Source organism: Geospiza fortis, unplaced genomic scaffold, assembly GCF_000277835.1.
Source record: "Geospiza fortis unplaced genomic scaffold, GeoFor_1.0 scaffold53, whole genome shotgun sequence".
Lineage (NCBI taxonomy): Eukaryota > Metazoa > Chordata > Aves > Passeriformes > Thraupidae > Geospiza > Geospiza fortis.
The window spans coordinates 5582771-5601598 of NW_005054305.1; the positions used below are offsets into that span (position 1 = coordinate 5582771).

Genomic DNA, 18828 nt, shown 5'->3' on the forward strand with positions numbered 1-18828 from the left:
TCTTTAGGCTTTCTCCTGCCCTTCCGTCGCTATTTTTCAGCCATCAGCCTTTAGATCTTCCATCTAAGAAGAAATACTTTCTTAGGCTAAAGCAACGGCTGTCTCATAACAAACTGAGAACGAAACACTTGGTTTGTTGGATTTGGACTGATGCTTTCTCGCTCTTTTTAGCTGGTTTACGGCAAAGTATTCATTGTATCTGCGGCATTTTCTTTTGCTTTTCACCTTTCCAGGCTGGCAGAACGCCTGCGGAAGTTGGGCTGCCGCCACTCAGACAAAGGTGAGGGCGGAGGCCATGCCTTGGGCTGTGCCAGGAGCTGCCGAGCAGCTGGGCAAGGATCAGGAATGGCTTGTTGCATGGACAGAATGGAAGGAGCTGAGGGTCGGGACCTTGTTCCCTGAGCTCGGGAACCTGCAAAATCAGATTTGTTATCTGGAGACCTGATGTCTGATGACTTTAATCCAGACATATGGTTGTGCATAAGTTGGCCAGCAACAGTTAAATCTGTTTTTACAGCAAGCTGGTAGTTGGGGTTTGGTTGGAAAATGTGTTAGCCTCATTTTGTCCAAATTAACGATGGAAAACATGGAACACCACTTGTGCAAAAGTTTTTACATATTCTCCTGCAATACCTGAAGCCACACCATCGTCCATTTTGGATGCTGTTAGTTTTGCCTGAAGAACGTTATTTTTCTCAATCCTCATCATCATCAGTTTCAACTTAGGCTGGGTCAGGATATGATGTACTGACAGTCAACTCAGTATGGCCTAAAAGACTCATTCTTAGAAAATTAGAGTGAATAAAGCTGCTGATGGCAGAAGAGAAAGAGACTCACTGCTGGGTTTTGAAATTTTGGGGTTTTTTTCCTAATCAAAAAGTCAGGTTTCCTATTTGAAAGTATTGGATTAGAGTAATTCGTTTCTTATGAATCTTAAAAAATGACTGAAAAACAAAATTAGTCTAAAAGTAGTGTCTTCTCAAAGCATCCTCTACCTTAGAAGCATCAGGAATTGTACATTCTTCCTCTCCCAGTTTTTCTCTCTCAGTGCTCCCTCCCTGCCTGTGGGCTGCATCCCTGTATCAGCACCCCTGGGTACCTTGCAGAGGTCACAGCAAATCTCCCGGGGATTTTTTCCAGGAACCCTTTTCCAGGAACATTTGTGCTGAATGGTGGTGCACCCAAAGGGTTGGGCTTGGCTTGGAGCGTGTCCAGGGCACACACCCAGAGCCATGGGCCTGCCGGGCGGGCACAGCTATCAAGGGTTATTAGACTGGGAGGTTTCTCGGTCATTTCTAAAGGGAGTGGACATCATGGCTTCAAGAGAAGAAGTCTTAGAACACTTCCTGCATTTGAGTGAAAGAATAGTTGACAGAGATGTATGAATCTTACTATGGGAGTAGCAAAATTTACCTTTTCTCTGAACATCTTCCTCAGATTGTACTTTGTTGATGTTTGGGATGTTAGGCTGGGTATGATGAAATTCAGTCCTGAATATATTAGATGTAATGTTAAAGTCAGTGGCAGTTAATTTTCAGAAGTCATAGAAACAAGTTAAATAAAAACCATCACAAAGTGATGCTTGGTTCTACAAAGAGCAAAGGTGAGCTAATTCAAAGCAACCTAGCTTCTGTTGCCAGTAACATGCTGAAACATGGTAAAAGTATTTACAACCATCTGTGGATTGATTCAACATTTTATTATTGTTCCAAAAATGAGGGAAAGCCCAGCTGTGGTGAGGTCTGAAAGTAGCTGAAAAATACATAAGGTCTAGTATTTTATCCATTCTGTTTAACTGAAGTGGTATGTTACTTTTGAGACCAGACTTCAGAAGAAAGTGATTCTGTCCAGAAGAGACTACAGAACAGTAAATAAAAAAAAAAAAACAAAAAAACAAAAAAAAAACCAAAAAAAAAAAAGCACCCCATTAAAGTCACAAAACCCTGTTTTATGATTTTTTAAGGGAAATTAAAGAACTGGTAGTTGAGAAAAGACAGGGAGTAAGATGTTTGATAAGTTTGTAGGTACATGAAGAGTGGAAGAAAAGCGAATTGCACCATACAGTGAGAGCATTGTCAACATGACAAAGGAGGTTAGGTTTGAGGCTAAGACATCTCAATATAGATGTCTAAGTTTCTGTGAAGGTATATGGAGATGCGGTGGATGCTGAGTGCGCCTGTTTGATTGGATCATATTGTACTTTTGAAGAAAATCTCAAGAGTGTGTGAATGGTATCCCTCCTGAGTAAAACCACATTGGGAGATGCATCCATGTGCTTGTAGATGTTTGATCTGTGAGGAGGAGCTAATTCTAGTGTGAAGGATCCGTCAAACCATGGGTTGTATGGTGTTGGGATCTCTGCATCAAATGCTTTGCCCTACAAATCCTCCTATGTTGAGTTTACAATACTTAATTGGACATACTTACAATCAGAAGAGCTCAGAGAGAAATAAATATGGACTGGTTTGGGGGCAAGTTGAGCAGCGCTCTGATCTCTGTGGGCATTGGCTATATTTCTGCTGGTCATAATGAAAGTTTAGGTGCTTAGCTTTCATTTAGATATGTAAATTTGTGTGCCTTACTCTGAATATAATGCAAGCAGCAATATGTTCAGCTTGCAAGGAGCTAAGAATTAGGATAATAAAATGAAGATGAAAATTAAGAGACTTTTCATCTGTAGGACTGTCTAGGAGCCCCCTTAGGTTAGTGAGGCTGAGGGATGTCCATCCCTCATTTTTAAGAACAGGATAAACAGTTGTCAGGAAGCATTTGGGTGTAGTTTGTTTTCCCCAGGCCAGGAGATGTAGTAGATGACCTTGGAGGGTCCCCTTGCTTGCTTCTCTGAAGTCTTCACGTGTTGTCTTCAACACCAAACTGACTCACAGGGGGTGCAAGCTCCAAATCTCCTAACACACAGAAAGATCACATTTCTAGTCATTACTGCTTCCCAGTGTAGTAAATATAGACACATAACTTCTTGGTTACTCAGTCTTTACAGTTTTACAGCTTAAATCTGAGCTTTATGTTGAAAATCTGTCCTTCAGTCACTTCCTGACTTTAGATGAGGGATTTGGGCAAGAGCAGCCTTGCAGTCACTACACATGGCAGTCACTCCCTTCTTTCCCATGCCTTCTTGCCTATTCCTGCTTCTTTCCTGTAGTGTTTCGTTCCAATTTCATTACTCCAAGCCTCAGACTTTTTTTGGTAGCCATCCTATTTTCTTCTGACAATGTTCTTAGCTCTGGTCAACAGGTGTCATCAGTAGCTGTCTGGTTTTTGAGCCAAGGCTGTGATCCACAGCAAATGACAGAGCTTTCCTTCTCTGAGTGATTTAACAGAAGGCAGTTGAAAGATACTAAAAAGAAAAAATAATGTGGGGGGAGGGGGGAAATTAACATGTTCAATAGGCAGTAAATTCTGACATTTCACTTGTCCTTGAAGAAAATGTCATTAAAAAGTGCTTTTCCTCCAGTTTAAGATTTTTGGAACTTTAAAAATGAAAAAAAAAAAAAAAGAGGCTGGACCCCTTTATGTATTTTTCCCCTTGTATTTATGTATCTTGTGAATAAAATCATCATTCTTAAAATTTTTTTGTAGATATCTTCTAAGTCCCTTGTGAGGCTACCTATGGACTGCAGATTGAATAATACAAGAGCAAAAGTATTTTTTACTGTCTTAGCATTAATCTAGAATGTTTTGAGATACATTTTCTACTATGCAAACAAATTGATTTTTACTTATCTTAATGAAATATTTTCTTTTTATAACGGCTAGTGGAATTTTTAACACATTTTTGACACAGATCTCAGTGGAAGATCCGCTTATTCTTGATTTTCAGACATTTTTGTTTATACTGGGTTCTCAAGTTTCCAATACAAGGAAACTTCTCAGTGCATGCCTCTTGGCTTCATTCAGTTTTGAGACAGTTTTCCCTCCAGTTTACCAGTTAGAACAACCAAGGATGTTTCTGATGATATCTTGACAATTATTCACCTTCCAAAAGAGTTGGAGCTTCTGTGGAAAACCTTGACTATAAAGGAAAATTCTCCTGACACTCTTGCTGGTATAATCTCATTAGTCATGAAAATAAATTTTGAAAATCCATACTATTAGAAAAATTAAATAAGATTAAGAACATCCATGAAAACAGCTTGGTGTGAGATCCTGTACCCTTTCTGATGCATATCCATTAGGAAACTTGCTGCTTGATAATTTCTGTCTTCAGAATCTATACATTGGGAAAAATACCATTTGCAAAATAGTTTTGTTGAACAAGTTGAAACAGAAATCTGCTGTATTGCTCAACACAGTCTGCTGGATTGTGTGGGTACAAGATAACATCTTTTTTTAAAAAAAAAAAGAAGCTGTCATCAATTCAGTAATCAAGGCTGAGTCAGAGGGAAGAATAGGGAGAGCGCAGTGAACAGACTAGAAACCAGTCAGAGACTGACTTATTTGAGTAGAAAACCACCTTTTCTGAGCCTGCTTTGCCTTAGGCAGTAGTATGCCTAAGAAAATAATCACCTAAGTTGCAAAATATAAGTAGTAATAATTTTCAGAACAATAGCAGTATTTGCTACCTGTACAAAGTTCAAAAGCTTGGTTTGTAGGTTGTACATGTTGCAATAGCCTACTTTTTATTGTTGCTGCTTTCCAATACCTACATTTTTTGCAGTTTGAGGGGTGTTGTTACTTTCAGAGTCTGTGGTGCCTGGAAAGTGGACATAAACGTGGGGTCTCTGAAAAGTTGGCTTCTTCCAGCCAGCATTTGTCACCTAACTGAGTCATTCGAAGCCATGCATAGCTGTCCTAGCCTATTCTGGTGTGTGAAGAGATGGGCAGTCCCAATGCTGAACAATGGTCTGCAAGGTTTTGTCAGAGCAAGCGCCTCTGCCTTGTTTAAATAAGTGATGCCATTTATCCTCCCAGCAAGGTTCTGTCATGTACACTTCAGCAGATGTTTGCGTTAGTCCTTACCTTTAAACACCATTTATCTGATTTTCTTCTCTGATGCAATTGGTAACCCACCACAAACACAAATCCAAGGCTTGCCCAGAAAAGGGAGCTTCTCCGAAGTGCTGCATGTTGCTTCTCCAAAGTGCTGCATGTTTTTAATGCCAATGGTTATGGGTGAATTTTTCAGAAGCTGTTATGGGTAACTAATAAATATTAATTTATACGTGTCAGAAGCCTTCTTCCTTATGGCTTTGCTGTTCATATGAAGCAGGTGACAAAAGTTATGTTTTAGTGCTGCTGAAGAGACATAGAATTAATAGAATTAATAATGACTTTCATAATTTCCATTGCAGATCTCTTTGAATTATGGACATGGGCTCTATGTGAAGGTAGGATATAATGGAAAGCTTTTTCTTTATCAGTGCCTGTAGAAGGGTTCTTTGAGCAACATGTCAAAGCCATACCTTATTTCAGTTGATAAATGTCTTGAATCTTACCATTTTGTGAAATGTGAAAACTGCATAATGAATAGAGAAATGAAAGCTGAAAAGTAAGTGGATAGATTCCTACATCCATCACCTAGAGTGGCATTGAACTTTAAGAAACTTTCCCCTAACACAGTAAAAAATGTAGATTGCTTTTTTGAACTCAGTAGATGAAAAACCACTGTTTTAGTGAATATGTTAAACTAGGAGTCAACAGAGACAGTAGAAAATAAAGTGGAGAGAAGGATGAGGGGTCTTATGCAGAGTGAGAATGAGATGTAGTTAAACAGGGATAGCAGAGACATTGGGTGGATTGAATAGAGGCCTACTCTTCCATGTATTCTGTTTCAGAGAGAAGGTTAAATATGCAAGGCAGTATTGGTGGGAAGATAAACACAGTGGTAATGCAGAAATGGTGGTTCAAAACAGCCTTAGTGCCAAACTTCTTCCCCACATCTGATGACAAGCATTTAAATCTGCCAGAGCAGGTGTATTTTCAACTGCTGGTCATGGAAACTTGCTCATATTTTTAAAGCCTGTCTTGCCTAATTCTGGCTTGATGAAAAGACCAGTGCAGTTTTCCTCTTCAACCAGTTTTGAGTACTGTGTAGCTCTTAGATTGTGACTCAGAAGGCGGACGCTTCTCCATGATTTTGAAGTTACTAGCTATTGACAGAGCAAAAGTTGCTCAGAAGTCTTGTCTACAGCAGCAATAAAGCATTTATCTGAAATGAGTAAATGCAGTGCTGACATTCCATCTTGTCTTTTCACAGGTTTATAACCGAAATGACAGGAGTGGCCTGCTGTCTCATCCCAGCAGCCCAGTCAGACAGAAGCGAGAATGGACAGTCCCTCCAGCTTTCATACGGGAGGAGGAGGACAATTCCTACAAGAATCCAATTGCTAGAGTAAGCCCAGAAAGCAGTTAAACATAAAAAATAGAGATGAAAATGTAAAATAAGAGTGTGACTTCCCTAAAAACATGCAAAAATATTTCTGTAACTTTAAAGGACTTGAATGCCAGTTGAAGATTGACTCATTTCCTTCTGTTTCCTTTACTTTTCAAGCCTGGTTTGGCTCAGTCTCTCATCTTTTCATAGCCCCATTTTTTCATTAAGCTTTGGGAATGCAATATCTTTGAGTTTTTTCACCCCACTACCCCTTCTCAGGTGGGGTTGAACTTGTCAAGTGGGTCCTAAATGTGCTGGTGCTGATTATGCAGAGGGATGTACATAGAACATGACTATTTATGCCTAGTCTTTTAGGAAACAGAGCTAAAAATAATCCGGGTGTTATCCTGGGTTAATCCAGATGCAAATCACTGAAAGAGTGATTTGCATCTGGTTCAGCACCAATGTTAAAACCTAAATTCAACACTCATCTCACTCTAGCATATGAAGTGACAGCAGGTGGTGGCAAACTGTTGTCCTTTGCTTGGGATGCCCCTTGATGGTGATACTGGTACAATGCACACTTTTCCAGATGGTTTGAATATCTGCTGACAGCAGAGAAAGGGTGTAATCTCTAGTCTCCACAGCCTCTTCTATGTGTTCATCTCCAGGTCTGAACTTTTTCCTCCATCCTATCTCTTCTCCAGTCCTGGTATATTTGCCAGCTGAGGTCTGACCTCCCGGCTCAACTCCCTGCTCCAGATGTTTCTCATCTCCCTACACCAGATTCTCAAATAGAACATGCAGCCTTTCCTGCATTCATCTCTACATCTCCACAGTCAGAGGAGTGCAGGGAAATGTGTTAAATATTTTTTTTGTTTGTTCATTACAAGACAGAAAAAATATCTTGTTGTGCTTTTAAATGTGGTTTTATTTACTGAGTGCTATTTAATTGGTTATATTCCTACTAGATACATTCAGATCTTGAAGATACAGGAATAGTAGTAACTTACACTATATCTGGTCAAGGAGTAACAGAACCCCCATATGGATTATTTGTTATCAATGGAAAGACTGGTGACCTGAACATAACAGGAAGGGTGGACAGAGAAAAGACTCCCATTCTTCTTGTAAGTTGAAAATTAATTTTTTTCTTTATATGTCCCCTGCTATCCATTTTTTATTTATTTTCTTTAAATGTGTCTGCTTGAAATAATACACATATATAACGTATTTCTGGATATTTGTGTATACCTGCTTGTTTTTGTAGGCATATGTAATAAGCTTCTATAATATTTATACTTTGTTAAATATAGTGGGTGTATTTCTGTTTTGCATATGTGTTTGTAAATATGACAGTCACTCATTGGATTCATTTATTGTTTCTGTCTGTATTGTCAGGTCCGAGGCCATGCACTAGATAAGAATGGGGCAAAACTGGAAGAGCCAATAGACCTCCCAATTAAAGTTGTGGACATAAATGACAATTTTCCAGTGTTTTCACATGAAGTTTTTGTTGGTTCAATTGAAGAATTAAGCGAAACAGGTAAGTTTATTTTAATTTTTTTTCTTTTATTTTTTCCCTGGATATGCAAGAGGATGTGTGAATTTGTACTTTTGAGTAGCACATCTGCAGTAGCAAGGTCACGTTCTCTTGCTGACATAAGCCAGCTGATCCATGTGTGAATGAAGGATTTTATTCAAGGCTGTTTTGTGTGATTAAGGGAGAGCATCCCCCTAGGGGCAAGGGACAACAGTATTTCCTCTTGTGGCACCTTTGGTTTGTTGTCAGAGCTACCACAAGTCCAGGAACCAGAGTTCTTCTGCAGGAGTTGCGCAAGAAATGCAATCTACCTTCTGGCCTAGTAGTCACAGCCTGTTTGGGAGGGACTTCACTCTGCCATCCTTATCCAAAGCCCTGCTCTATTTGTGGGCTGGAGAGGTAGTTTGCTGGTAAGCACATATGGCTGTGCCATAACCATTGAAGAACAAGTTAATGGCCGTTTCCTATTGACAGCAGTAAGCATAAGAGCAACAGATTATTTTCAAGAAGATTAGAAAAACTGGAATAAAACTACCTAATAAATACCTGGCAGTGTGTCTGTTTCAATGCCACTACAATGTGAAGAAACATATTAAGTTTTAAGGGGATTGCCCCATAGGTACCACCACATATATTGAGTGAAGCTGTTGGATGGCATCAGTACAGATCAGTGGTTTTAATACTGTTCAGGTAAAGGAATAATTATTGCTCTCTTTATAATAATGTGTGAGGGAAATGTAGCTCATTGTTCAAAAGCTTATACTTTCTGCTCTATGTGGTGTCTACATTTTTCTGTCTGAATTACTGAGAGAATTTAACCTGTTATTTAATTTGTGCATTGAATTTTATGAGTTACAGATGTGTAAATGCAATCTTTTTGTTGGCTGGAACATACACTTTTAACATATACCTATTGAGTTTAAGAACACTTCTTCAACTTCAGGCAATAAATAAATAAAGTCAAGAGCATCAGAACATTGTGCAGTGCATGTAACAAAATGCTCTTATCTTGGACGTTGAAGTAAAGGTATATACCAGTGCATGGTGGTGTAAACAAGTGCCATATTTTGTTTGTGTTTTCCAGGTACAATTGTAATGAGGATAAATGCAACAGATGCAGATGAACCAAATAATCTAAATTCCAAAATTGCTTTCAGGATTGTTTCCCAAAGCCCTAGTGCTGCATTCAGCATGGATAAGAATACTGGCGAGGTTCGAGTAGCAAAAATAAACCTTGACAGAGAGGTAAAAAAAACCCTCCCGTTTTGATGTTTGTTACTAATGGTTTTCTGGTGCCCATTGTGTCACCCTCAGCCCTGCCTGCAGGGTATAGAGCTGGCCCTTTTACCTTTCTTAACTTCCCCTGGGATTAAAGCCTTGTCTGTCTGATGCATGCTTTTCAGGGACAGAGGGAGGAGGCAATGGGATTAAGGCTGTATCCCCCCCACCACGTCCCTAGCACAGCACCAGCCTGATGGTTGTTGCTTTCTGTCTCTCCTGAGTAGTCAGGGCAGCAGTTACACAAAACAAGGTGTCATTTCTTTGTCCTGGGGAGTGCATGGCAAAGATAACCTCGATCACCACCTGCACAGTTGCTGGCTGCATCTGGATTTTTGTAGCCTGCCATGCAAATTGCGATTCAAAGAGTTAGGACAGGTGCTACTGTGAAACTGCATTGGAAGTCACATATTACCAGGGACATGACCTGTGCTTGCAGAGTTTTCCCTGGCCAGCAGATGGTGATGGGAACGCTGGCTCTGTGGCTGAAGGATGTGGCTCTGCCTATGTCCTGACATGCAGGTGTCACTGGTCCTGTCCCTGTTCATGGTCGCTGGAATTTTTTACTTTGCTATGTAAGTACAGTCTGACTCTTTGTGGGGAAGATGTGAAAGTCCTGTACCCTTTTCAAAGCCTCAGTTCTACTCCAGCAGAATCTGTCAAGGCACTCATGAGATTTACTTCTAGCTAGAGAGGATCTACAATTGACCATAAGAGACATTACCAAAATGTAATAGAGGTCATACAGCAAAGGAATAATTTTTAGCCTGGATTAAACACCCTTTTCTTACCATGACAGACACAAAGTAGCTATTCTTTGGTGGTGGAAGCAAAGGACCGTGGTGGTGAAATAGGTGGGAATGCTGCAACATGTTCTTTAGAAATCAAGATTCTGGATGTCAATGACAATGTGCCTGTGGTTGAAAGTCGTGCAGTAAGTACAATTATCACAATTTTTAGCATGTTCCTACCCCTGCCACTACCCCATAATAAGACATTGTGCAAAATTCCTTGCACGGATGAAAAGAGGTAAACCATGAAATCTTTTTAAAAAGTGGATTTTTTTTTAATTGCAGCTTGAAGGAAGCATTGAAGAAAACAGAGCAAATGTGGAAATTATGCGAATAAAAGTATTTGACAAAGATGAAGAATTTTCTGATAATTGGCTGGCAAACTTTACATTTGTTTCTGGCAATGAAGGTGGTTTTTTCAAAATTGTAACAGATACCCAAACAAATGAAGGAATTTTGACTGTTGTGAAGGTAAGTATAGATTTTAGAGAGTCTATTTTAAATATTAGAATAATTTATCCATCTGTGCTGACAAATTGTGTTTATTCAGTCAATATGTAAAATGTGTGGATACTCTTCCTTTGCCATATTTTTAATACATTCAGTAATTCCATGCAAAATAATAATTTTGTCAAGCTTTTCCATTTGCATTCTCTGTCGTCACAAATATAACTAGTAAGGCAGAAGTCCCCTGACTTCCCTTGTCCTTTGGGCAACAGTACTGACATGCTGTAAACTTTCATGTTTCTGCTGTCCTTGATTTCAGTATAAATGTCTTTATTTCCCCTGGCCACTGCTAATGTTGCAGGCAACGCCTGTTCCATGATCCGTGAGCTACATTTATGAATTTCGTCATTATGAAGTTGAAATGATTATGAAAATATTTTAAATTAATGGAAATGTCTATTTTGTAATTTTCACTTTTCTTTAGTCCACAAGTACTGAAGATGCCTAATGCCCTAAGTAGCTTTTTTTTTCTGCTCAGGTTTCCTTATCTGAAAACTGCTAATTATTGAAAAAAATTGAGCATTACTAAGTAAATTATTAGATTAAAAAAAAAACACATAAATTTGGAGAAACCAGGTAATTAAAGACTGATTCACTGAAAGCACAGGCAGTAGGACTCCTTTCACATACATTGAATAAGTTTGATTCAATAATATAAAGCCATATCTATGGTGTCATCCATTAAAAACGAGCAAAAGTAACAGGTTAAGAAACATCCTTACTGCTTAAATATTACTTAAATATTTACATCCCTATTGCTTAAATAAGTATGTTATAGTATTATTTAAATATTAAATGTATGCATATTGTCTAGATATTGGATTCTGACAAAATCTGAATTTTTTTATTATTTTCTTTATTGCTCTAGGAGCTGGATTATGAAAAAATGCAAAGCCTAAACTTGGGCATTGTTGTTACAAACAAAGCAGAGTTCCACAAGTCAATTAAACCCAGTTACAAAGCAGAAACAATTCCAATCAAAATTAAGGTGATCAATGTGCGGGAAGGCCCTGTGTTCCCTGGTGGCACAAAAATTATTGAAGCAAGTGAGAAACTGCAGATAAAACAGGTTATTGGACAATATCAAGCCTATGATGAAGACACTGGAAAAATAGCAGAGCGCATTACGTAAGAATTTTTTATAACCATCAAAACTGAGTATGTCAGAAGTCATTTGTTATTGTCAAAATTTGCGTGTTAAACTGAAAAAGTTTCAAAGGCAATATTTTTCTGCTAAGGATAATTCACACCTTAAACATGAAAATGATCTTCAATGTTCTATTATGCAGAAAACTAATGATACAAAAATTCTCCTTCTTTTGTTGTATATGGTGAGACCTGAGTGTTTGGGTTGAAGTTGTTTGTGTTTGCATGGTGTGTTTGTCATACCTGTCTACTTTTGAGATTAGATTTGCCAATCTGATTCCATTGTCTCCAGTAAAATTAGGAAGGAATATGCAGAAACATTTATCAGCCAGACAGAAAGGGTGTAACACAGATACGTCTGCATGTGTGCCCTTGGGTTTTGAATCATAGCTTTTCAGCTAGAATGTTAATTAACCACCACCATGGCCTGTACAAATGGTGCACAGTAGAGTTGCACACCCAAGGGTAGACCTCTTTCCCCCATGCCTGTAATAGTTTTTCATGGGTGTCTAATGCTCAGCTTTTGCTGGAAGAACAGATGGGGAGGGAAGAGGACAGTGCCCAGCAGTGCAGCTCTGTCTCCTGTTCCAGCCTCGCTCCCTGATTGTACTTTCTGTACTGCACCTATACCTAAATCTTTGATTGTCCATCTTTGCATTATTTTCATCAGATACATGAAAGGAAAAGATGCAGCAAACTGGATCACTGTAGACTCAGTCACAGGTGAAATCCGACTTGCTAAAAATCTTGATTACGAATCACCTCATGTAGTAAATGGCACCTACACTATCACCATGTTGGGTGTAACTACTGGTAAGTTGAGAGGGTTTTGTTTTCACACAAATTGCCTGTCTAAAAGGTTTAACCTACCCATCTGTAAAGTTAGGCAGCAAGTGCAGTCTCAGTATTCAAAGAAGAGACACAGGCAAATCATTTTTTGGAATGGGCCCCCAAGGTATCTGTTGCTCCCCTTTGACTGGGGGAGGTGAACTTTTTATAAAAGTTTTCAAAGCTAGGTCTGATAGGAAACTCTATTGGCAAGGTGGGAATTGCCAATATCTCAATATGGCTATCATCAAACGTAGTCCTAAGTTTTCTCAACTTCTAAGCAAAAAAGACTCTCTGAACTTCTTTTGTATCCAAGTAGAATTCTTCATTTATAATCTACATGGTACTGTGTAACCATACAGGATTTTTTTTTTCAAGTTAAAGTAATAAAACAGCTTGTCTTCAGACGAACCTTGTCAATATATTTATTAACATTGGGAATGAAGCACTGCTGTCATAAGCTCCAGTGAGATCTCTTTCAACTTACTTCAGCAGTGTTGGGATTTTGGAAGAGACTAAGATTTGGGTTGTTTGGTTTTTTTTTAATTTTAAGATAAATTTTTGTGCACAAATCAATTTAATTTTTCATATTTTAAATTCTTAGATTCCCCAAGGAAAACAATCACTGGCACAGTCGTCATTCAAGTTAAAGATGAGAATGATAACTGCCCAGTTATTGTGAACCCTGTGCAGACTGTGTGTTCAGATGCAAAATTAGTTGATGTTACAGCTCATGATTTGGATGGTTACCCCTTCAGTTATCCCTTCAGCTTTACTGTCATTGATGAGCCAGAAGGGACAGCAGAAAAATGGATAATTGCATCTGGAAATGGTAAGGAAATGTTTTTTTAATTACTTTCAGTTCTTTGAAGTCCTAAGGTCGTAATTTATTAATTCCAGTCAAGCTGACAGTTTGGCTGAGTGAGACCAATACAGCAACCCTATATATGGAGTCAGGCATTAAGACCATAATTTGCATTCTGCTCCCTTTTCTCTAAAGGTTATAAAAGTCCAGACATGCCCTCTGGCTTCTGGGGTGTGTTGCCTTCCTTCAGTTTGACCATCTTTTTCTGGCTTGATAGCCCATGTGTGATGACCAGGATTTCATTAATAATGCTAGAAACAAGCCATCCCCATCTTCTTATGGGTGATATGCAGTGATGCATTACCTGAGTGTAGATGACAAGCTGTACACAAGCAGTGGTGTGTCCTTGTGGCCAAAAGGTCTGTGGTGTCCTGGGGTGCATTAGGAAGAGCATTACCAGCAGGTCGAGGGAGGTGATCCCCGCTCTCTCCTGTGCCCTGGTGAGGCCACATCTGGAGTGCTGTGTCCAGTTCTGCCTCCTTGGTACAAGAGAGATGTGGAATTCCTGGAGCATCCAGTGGAGGGCAACATAGATAATTGGGACTTGAGCATCTCTCTTCTGAGGTCAGGCTGAGGGAGCTAGGCCTGTTCAGCCTTGAGAAGAGATGACTGAGAGGAGACCTCATCGACATCTATAAGTATCTGATGAAGGGAGAGTGTCAAGAGGATGGAGCCAGGCTCTTCTTGCTGGTGCCAAGAAATAGGACAAGAGAGAATGGGCAGAAACTGATGCTCAGGAAGTTTCCACCTGAATACTAGGAGGAACTTCTTTACTGTGCTGTGACTGTGCGATTGGAACAGACTGCCCAGAGAGGGTGTGGAGTCTCCCTCACTGGAGATACTCAATAGCTGTCTGGATGCAATCCTGTGCCATGTGCTTCAGGATGACTCTGCTTGAGCACGGAAGTTGGGCCCAGTGGAGATGCCCCACTGTGGTCCCTCCCAACCTTAATCAGTCTGTGATCTCCTGCCTAGTTAGTCCTTGACATGACATAGCCACAGGAGCAGGTGTTTGGTTGGCTCCTGATCTCTGTCTGTGGCCTACAACAGATTAATCTCCTCAAGACTGAAGCTGTTTCTCTGTGAGTTCAGCCTTTATCTATCCAGATGACATGGTTGATGCTATACAGGTGATTGGGCTGTCTTCAGTGCTGTCTCTGGTCATGTGAAATTTCACAATTATTTGAGGCTGCAAGTGAGCATGGCTGCTCGCTTACCAGCATGATTACTTGATCAAAATCATCAATTACTTGATAAAAATAAAAGCACATATACTGTAGCAGCAGCTAGTTAAACTTAATTCTATTGTGTTGGCTGGGCTTTACTGGAGGGCATTTGGTGGGAGACTGTAACAGTGGTATTTTAGTTGGTTTACAGGAGTCCATTTTCTCTCTGCTTACTCCTTGTCTTTTTTTTTTTCTTTTTCTTTAACCTCCCTCCACTTCTGTCTCAGACACCAGTGTACAGCTGGTACCACAAAACCTGAAGCCAGGCAGAACTGAAGTTCCCATGCTAATAAAGGATTTCCAAGGGGTCAGCTGTGCTCTGCCACAGTCTCTGCAGCTGACTGTTTGTGAGTGTACAGATGATGGTGTGTGCCAGGAGAGGTTTGTTGGAGCGAAGTCAGTGGGTCTGGGACCAGCAGCAGTTGCACTAATCATCTTGGCGTTTTTACTTTTGCTGCGTAAGTAATTGTTTCATATTGTCTCAGAAGCACAGTAATGTAATGTAATGTGGTCTGGAAAGCATCAGAAAAGAAGCAATCCAGCTCCTAGGTTTTATCATCTTGATACATTCCATGTAAACTCCTAGTCTTGTGGAGGTCATGGCAGATCCCCAACTAATTTTGGTAATATCAGCATTTCACCCTCAAAGGATTTCAAGCTGTGCGTTTTAAAATTAATATCAACAACTTTTAATAATTGTTTATGGTGCAGTAAATAACTAGTGGGGAAGCAGTGAGGAATGCTTTTGGTATTCTGAGATGTCCCCAGGTGAACCCTAGCTCTTCCTACTCAAACCACAGCACATTCTCCACTGTCTTTTCTGTCACTGCAGATTCACTGCCTTGCTCAGAGTAGCATGTGACATTGCTCTTCCGTGAGATAAAATAAAAGAAAAATAAGAGTATTTGTAATTCTGCTGTGGCCAGGTGTAGCAGTGCTGCACTTAAACTCCCAATAGTTTATTGCTTGTGCTGGCAACAATCTAATTGTGGTAAAACAAAGTTCATGCCACAGGAATAATGTTCTCTGCTTCTGAAACTGGGTTATTTTGAGTCCCCCAGGCAGCACTCCAGGCATGTCAAAGGAGTGGTGAGGTGGAATTTACATGACGCCATGTTGTTATCTGGTAGTAAAAGAAGAGGAGGAGTTAGAAATGCTGAGGTTGTACAGTGATAGCCAGGGCTTGGAATTAGTATATGAGATCTTTGATAGAAGTACAGGTACAGACATGTGTGGCCATCTGCAGGATTCAGACCTTGATGTGTTAGTTGTCAGTTTTCTCTCTTGGAAACTGGCCTCGGCATATGCTTCTAGGAAATGCTTTGAATATTTGGGAACCTGTCTTCAGTCCTTGCCAGCCCTCATACTGATCACTAGCTCATTAAAAATACATTTGGGTATGGGACCTGGCTAAACTTACAGTGCAAGCTAAGGTCCCAATAACCACACAGTTAATGGCAACCTTCTGTTTCCCTGTAGTTGTTCCACTGTTGCTGCTGCTGTGTCCGGGTGGCTTGGGAGCCAAGGGATTTGGTGGAGCAAAGACATTTGCTGACATACCAGACCACAGTGAAGCGATGCTGCGCCAGTGGAACAGTGAAGGAGCAGCTCCTGAGGAGAAGGCATGTTTCCCCAATAGCCCTTCTCTTTGATTTCTATCCCAGTGTTCAGTTTGGCACCTGGGGCCTCTGCCACACTACAGGTGGATATTTCGAAGCTCTACAACATTGCTGATTTTAACAACACATGAACATTAATCAAAATTAATCCTGTGAGGCTCAGCGAAGGATGTGTAGGAGATGACTTCCACCAGCAGCTATAGAAAAAGCAACCATAGCACTTAAATCCCAAAATATAGGGAAAGCAATCAAGCAAATGCTGATCATATCTGAGCAGAAGATAGGACTCTCTATTGAACCAATAGAGAGTGAAACATTTGCATTTGCAAGCCTGGAATGCTCTGCACCCCTTTGGGAGCATGATAAAGCAGCAAAATAGTGGGTTGTAATGCTGAGCTTCCCTTCATTGATTTGAAGTTTCAGACTGTTTTAAATTACTTCTCTGTGTATTTTCCTTTTCAAACAGAGGAAATTCCTTAGTAAAAAAGAAAAAGGCAGAAAAAGTGCAAATCTGCAGAAGGAGCAGTAAATACCAAGAGAAATTTGCTCTGTTGCTACACTACAAAACAAGGTTTTCAGAGAAAGGGCATGACACTGACATGCTTTTGCACAATAACAGAAACAGAAGGTAAAAGACTTTGATTTAGGGCCAATGCTCACACCAAATTCTTGTTAAAAGATAATTAACAAGCCATACTGCTAGAAGAAAAAAAAAAAGGGCCAGACAGCACCACAAAAGTGGCAGGCAGTGCATACTTCCCCACTTAGTGTCTGAGAGGAACTGGGCAGAGGTTTTCTTGGATCAGCTAAGCTCCCTAGAGTTTTGCAAGCCTATTTTTGGTGGGTTTTTTTTTCATTTTCAATCCTCCGAGTTTCAAGAAAACAATGATCTATAGAAACATTTCCATAAACCTTCTTGGCAATACATTTGTGGAAGCTGCACCCTGTTTTAGGAGGCCTTTTACTCTTTGCAGCAACATGTATAAGTGCAGATTCAAACAAGTCATAAGGCAGCACCCTCCCTGTTCCCACCCAGCCCCACTGCTGGTTTGGTGAGTTCCATGTGCTAGACAGCAAAGCTTTCATGTCACATCTTAATTTGTCTTATTTATGTAGCCGGTGCTAAGCTTCATTCCACCCACTGCACTTGGGAACGTGAAAGGAGGAACAACAGCAGCGGCAGCAGGAGCACCAGCAGCAGCAGGGATGAGTGGAGAAGGAGCTCTAATAGGAGCAGGCAGCTCTGTCTCTCATGTAGGAGAGCATCACAACACCATTACCAGGGAAAGATGGGAAGAGCAAAGGCATCTTCTTTCTGCTGCTGACTATGGAGGCATGGCAGCTGGAGCAGCTGAGGGCATGGCAGGTGTGGATGGGAAGACAGTCGTGTCTGGAGGAGGAGTTGCTGTGGGAGCGGCTGGAGCCATGAATGAAGAATTCTTAAGAGACTACTTCAATGATGTAAGCATATGACCCAAAAATAACAGTATTTTAATGTTTGCACTTAGCATTGTGAAATACCATGTTATGACTGATAGAGGTAAGTAGATATGTAGGTATAAACAGTCCTGATACTGTGCACATGGAGTTGGGGGCATTAAGGATTTTTGGATTGGCCACACTTGCAGTGGGACAATGCTCAGTCTTCTGGCATTGAATGCTTGCAAGGCCACACAAATAGACCTTTGTCTCAAGGGAGGTATTTGTGGATGGGATCCAGAATTTTCAGCAATAGCATAGGAGTGCCTTGCCCGGGAAAAAGCCCTGAGAAAGACTGTGTGATCTAAATCTCAGGGACTTAAGAACATGAAACTGATCTCTAGGGAGGCACCTGTGACTCATCATGAGTCACAGCTCCCAACTTTACCACGGAGCAGGTTTTTGAAAGATAAGCTGAAGATGTCATACACCAGTGGGTGGGGCTGTATTTTCAAGGTAGCTGATGCAGTGAGTGGTGCTGACTTGTCTGTTTGCTGAGCAGCCTGGGTAAAGGGCCATTCATCAAAAGTGTATGAGGCATATGTTGCAATCCCCTTTCTTTTTTTTTTTTTTTTACTGACCTAACCATTGGCCAGTAGGTTGTTCCTACTTGTTGAAGCTATTTCTCTTCATGTTACACACATTATTAGTCCTTTGGCTGGTGAGCTCCTTGTAGTGAAAGTTTGACTTCCATGCACCATCACCTGTACAAACAAAACATCTTCATACCCTACAACAGGCAGCTGATGTGGTTTTGCTGAGTAGCTTTGCAGATTGCAATCACCACCTCAGGCCAGGGAAGGATTTGAGCTTTAGGTACTTGTATGTCTCAGAGTGCTCTAGCTACTGGTCTCCTAGGTGAACAGATGCAAAAGTAGCAATCTCCTTTTCTTCCGCTCTTTGTGACATATCTTTAAGCATAACTTTCTGATGAAATCTGCAGGAGGGAAATCATAATCAGTATCCATTCTGGGAGGCTAAAACATCTCAGATTAGGAGTGAGGAAACAGACGAGTAACCAAACCAAATTTTTTCAGCCCCTGATTTTTGTGGCAGAGCCTTGCCTACTTCCAGGATCAAATGCAGATAAACATGCGGAGTCAAATGGGGTCTGGATATATAGCACATTACACAGAAGCCTGAGCTAATTTGAAGTCCAGAACTTCAAATGTGCCAGAAAGGTGGTTCTGAGCAGAAGCCAGGCGCCATATTAGA

At 40.4% G+C, this 18828-nt stretch overlaps 1 protein-coding gene across 1 annotated transcript in view; it reads left to right on the forward strand.

Annotated features, from left to right (window-relative positions):
- The first annotated feature begins 1232 nt into the window (after window positions 1-1232).
- The window catches only part of DSG2 (desmoglein 2), a 20003-nt gene continuing 2407 nt past the window's right edge, over window positions 1233-18828 (forward strand). Inside the window, exons 1-14 of the mRNA XM_005418370.2 lie at window positions 1233-1379; window positions 5310-5345; window positions 6215-6349; window positions 7303-7461; window positions 7733-7877; window positions 8959-9119; window positions 9952-10086; window positions 10229-10414; window positions 11319-11578; window positions 12267-12409; window positions 13029-13256; window positions 14743-14973; window positions 15995-16137; window positions 17251-17595. Coding sequence (XP_005418427.1) covers window positions 1233-1379; window positions 5310-5345; window positions 6215-6349; window positions 7303-7461; window positions 7733-7877; window positions 8959-9119; window positions 9952-10086; window positions 10229-10414; window positions 11319-11578; window positions 12267-12409; window positions 13029-13256; window positions 14743-14973; window positions 15995-16137; window positions 17251-17595 — 2454 coding nt within the window. The remainder of the gene's footprint in view (window positions 1380-5309; window positions 5346-6214; window positions 6350-7302; window positions 7462-7732; window positions 7878-8958; window positions 9120-9951; window positions 10087-10228; window positions 10415-11318; window positions 11579-12266; window positions 12410-13028; window positions 13257-14742; window positions 14974-15994; window positions 16138-17250; window positions 17596-18828) is intronic.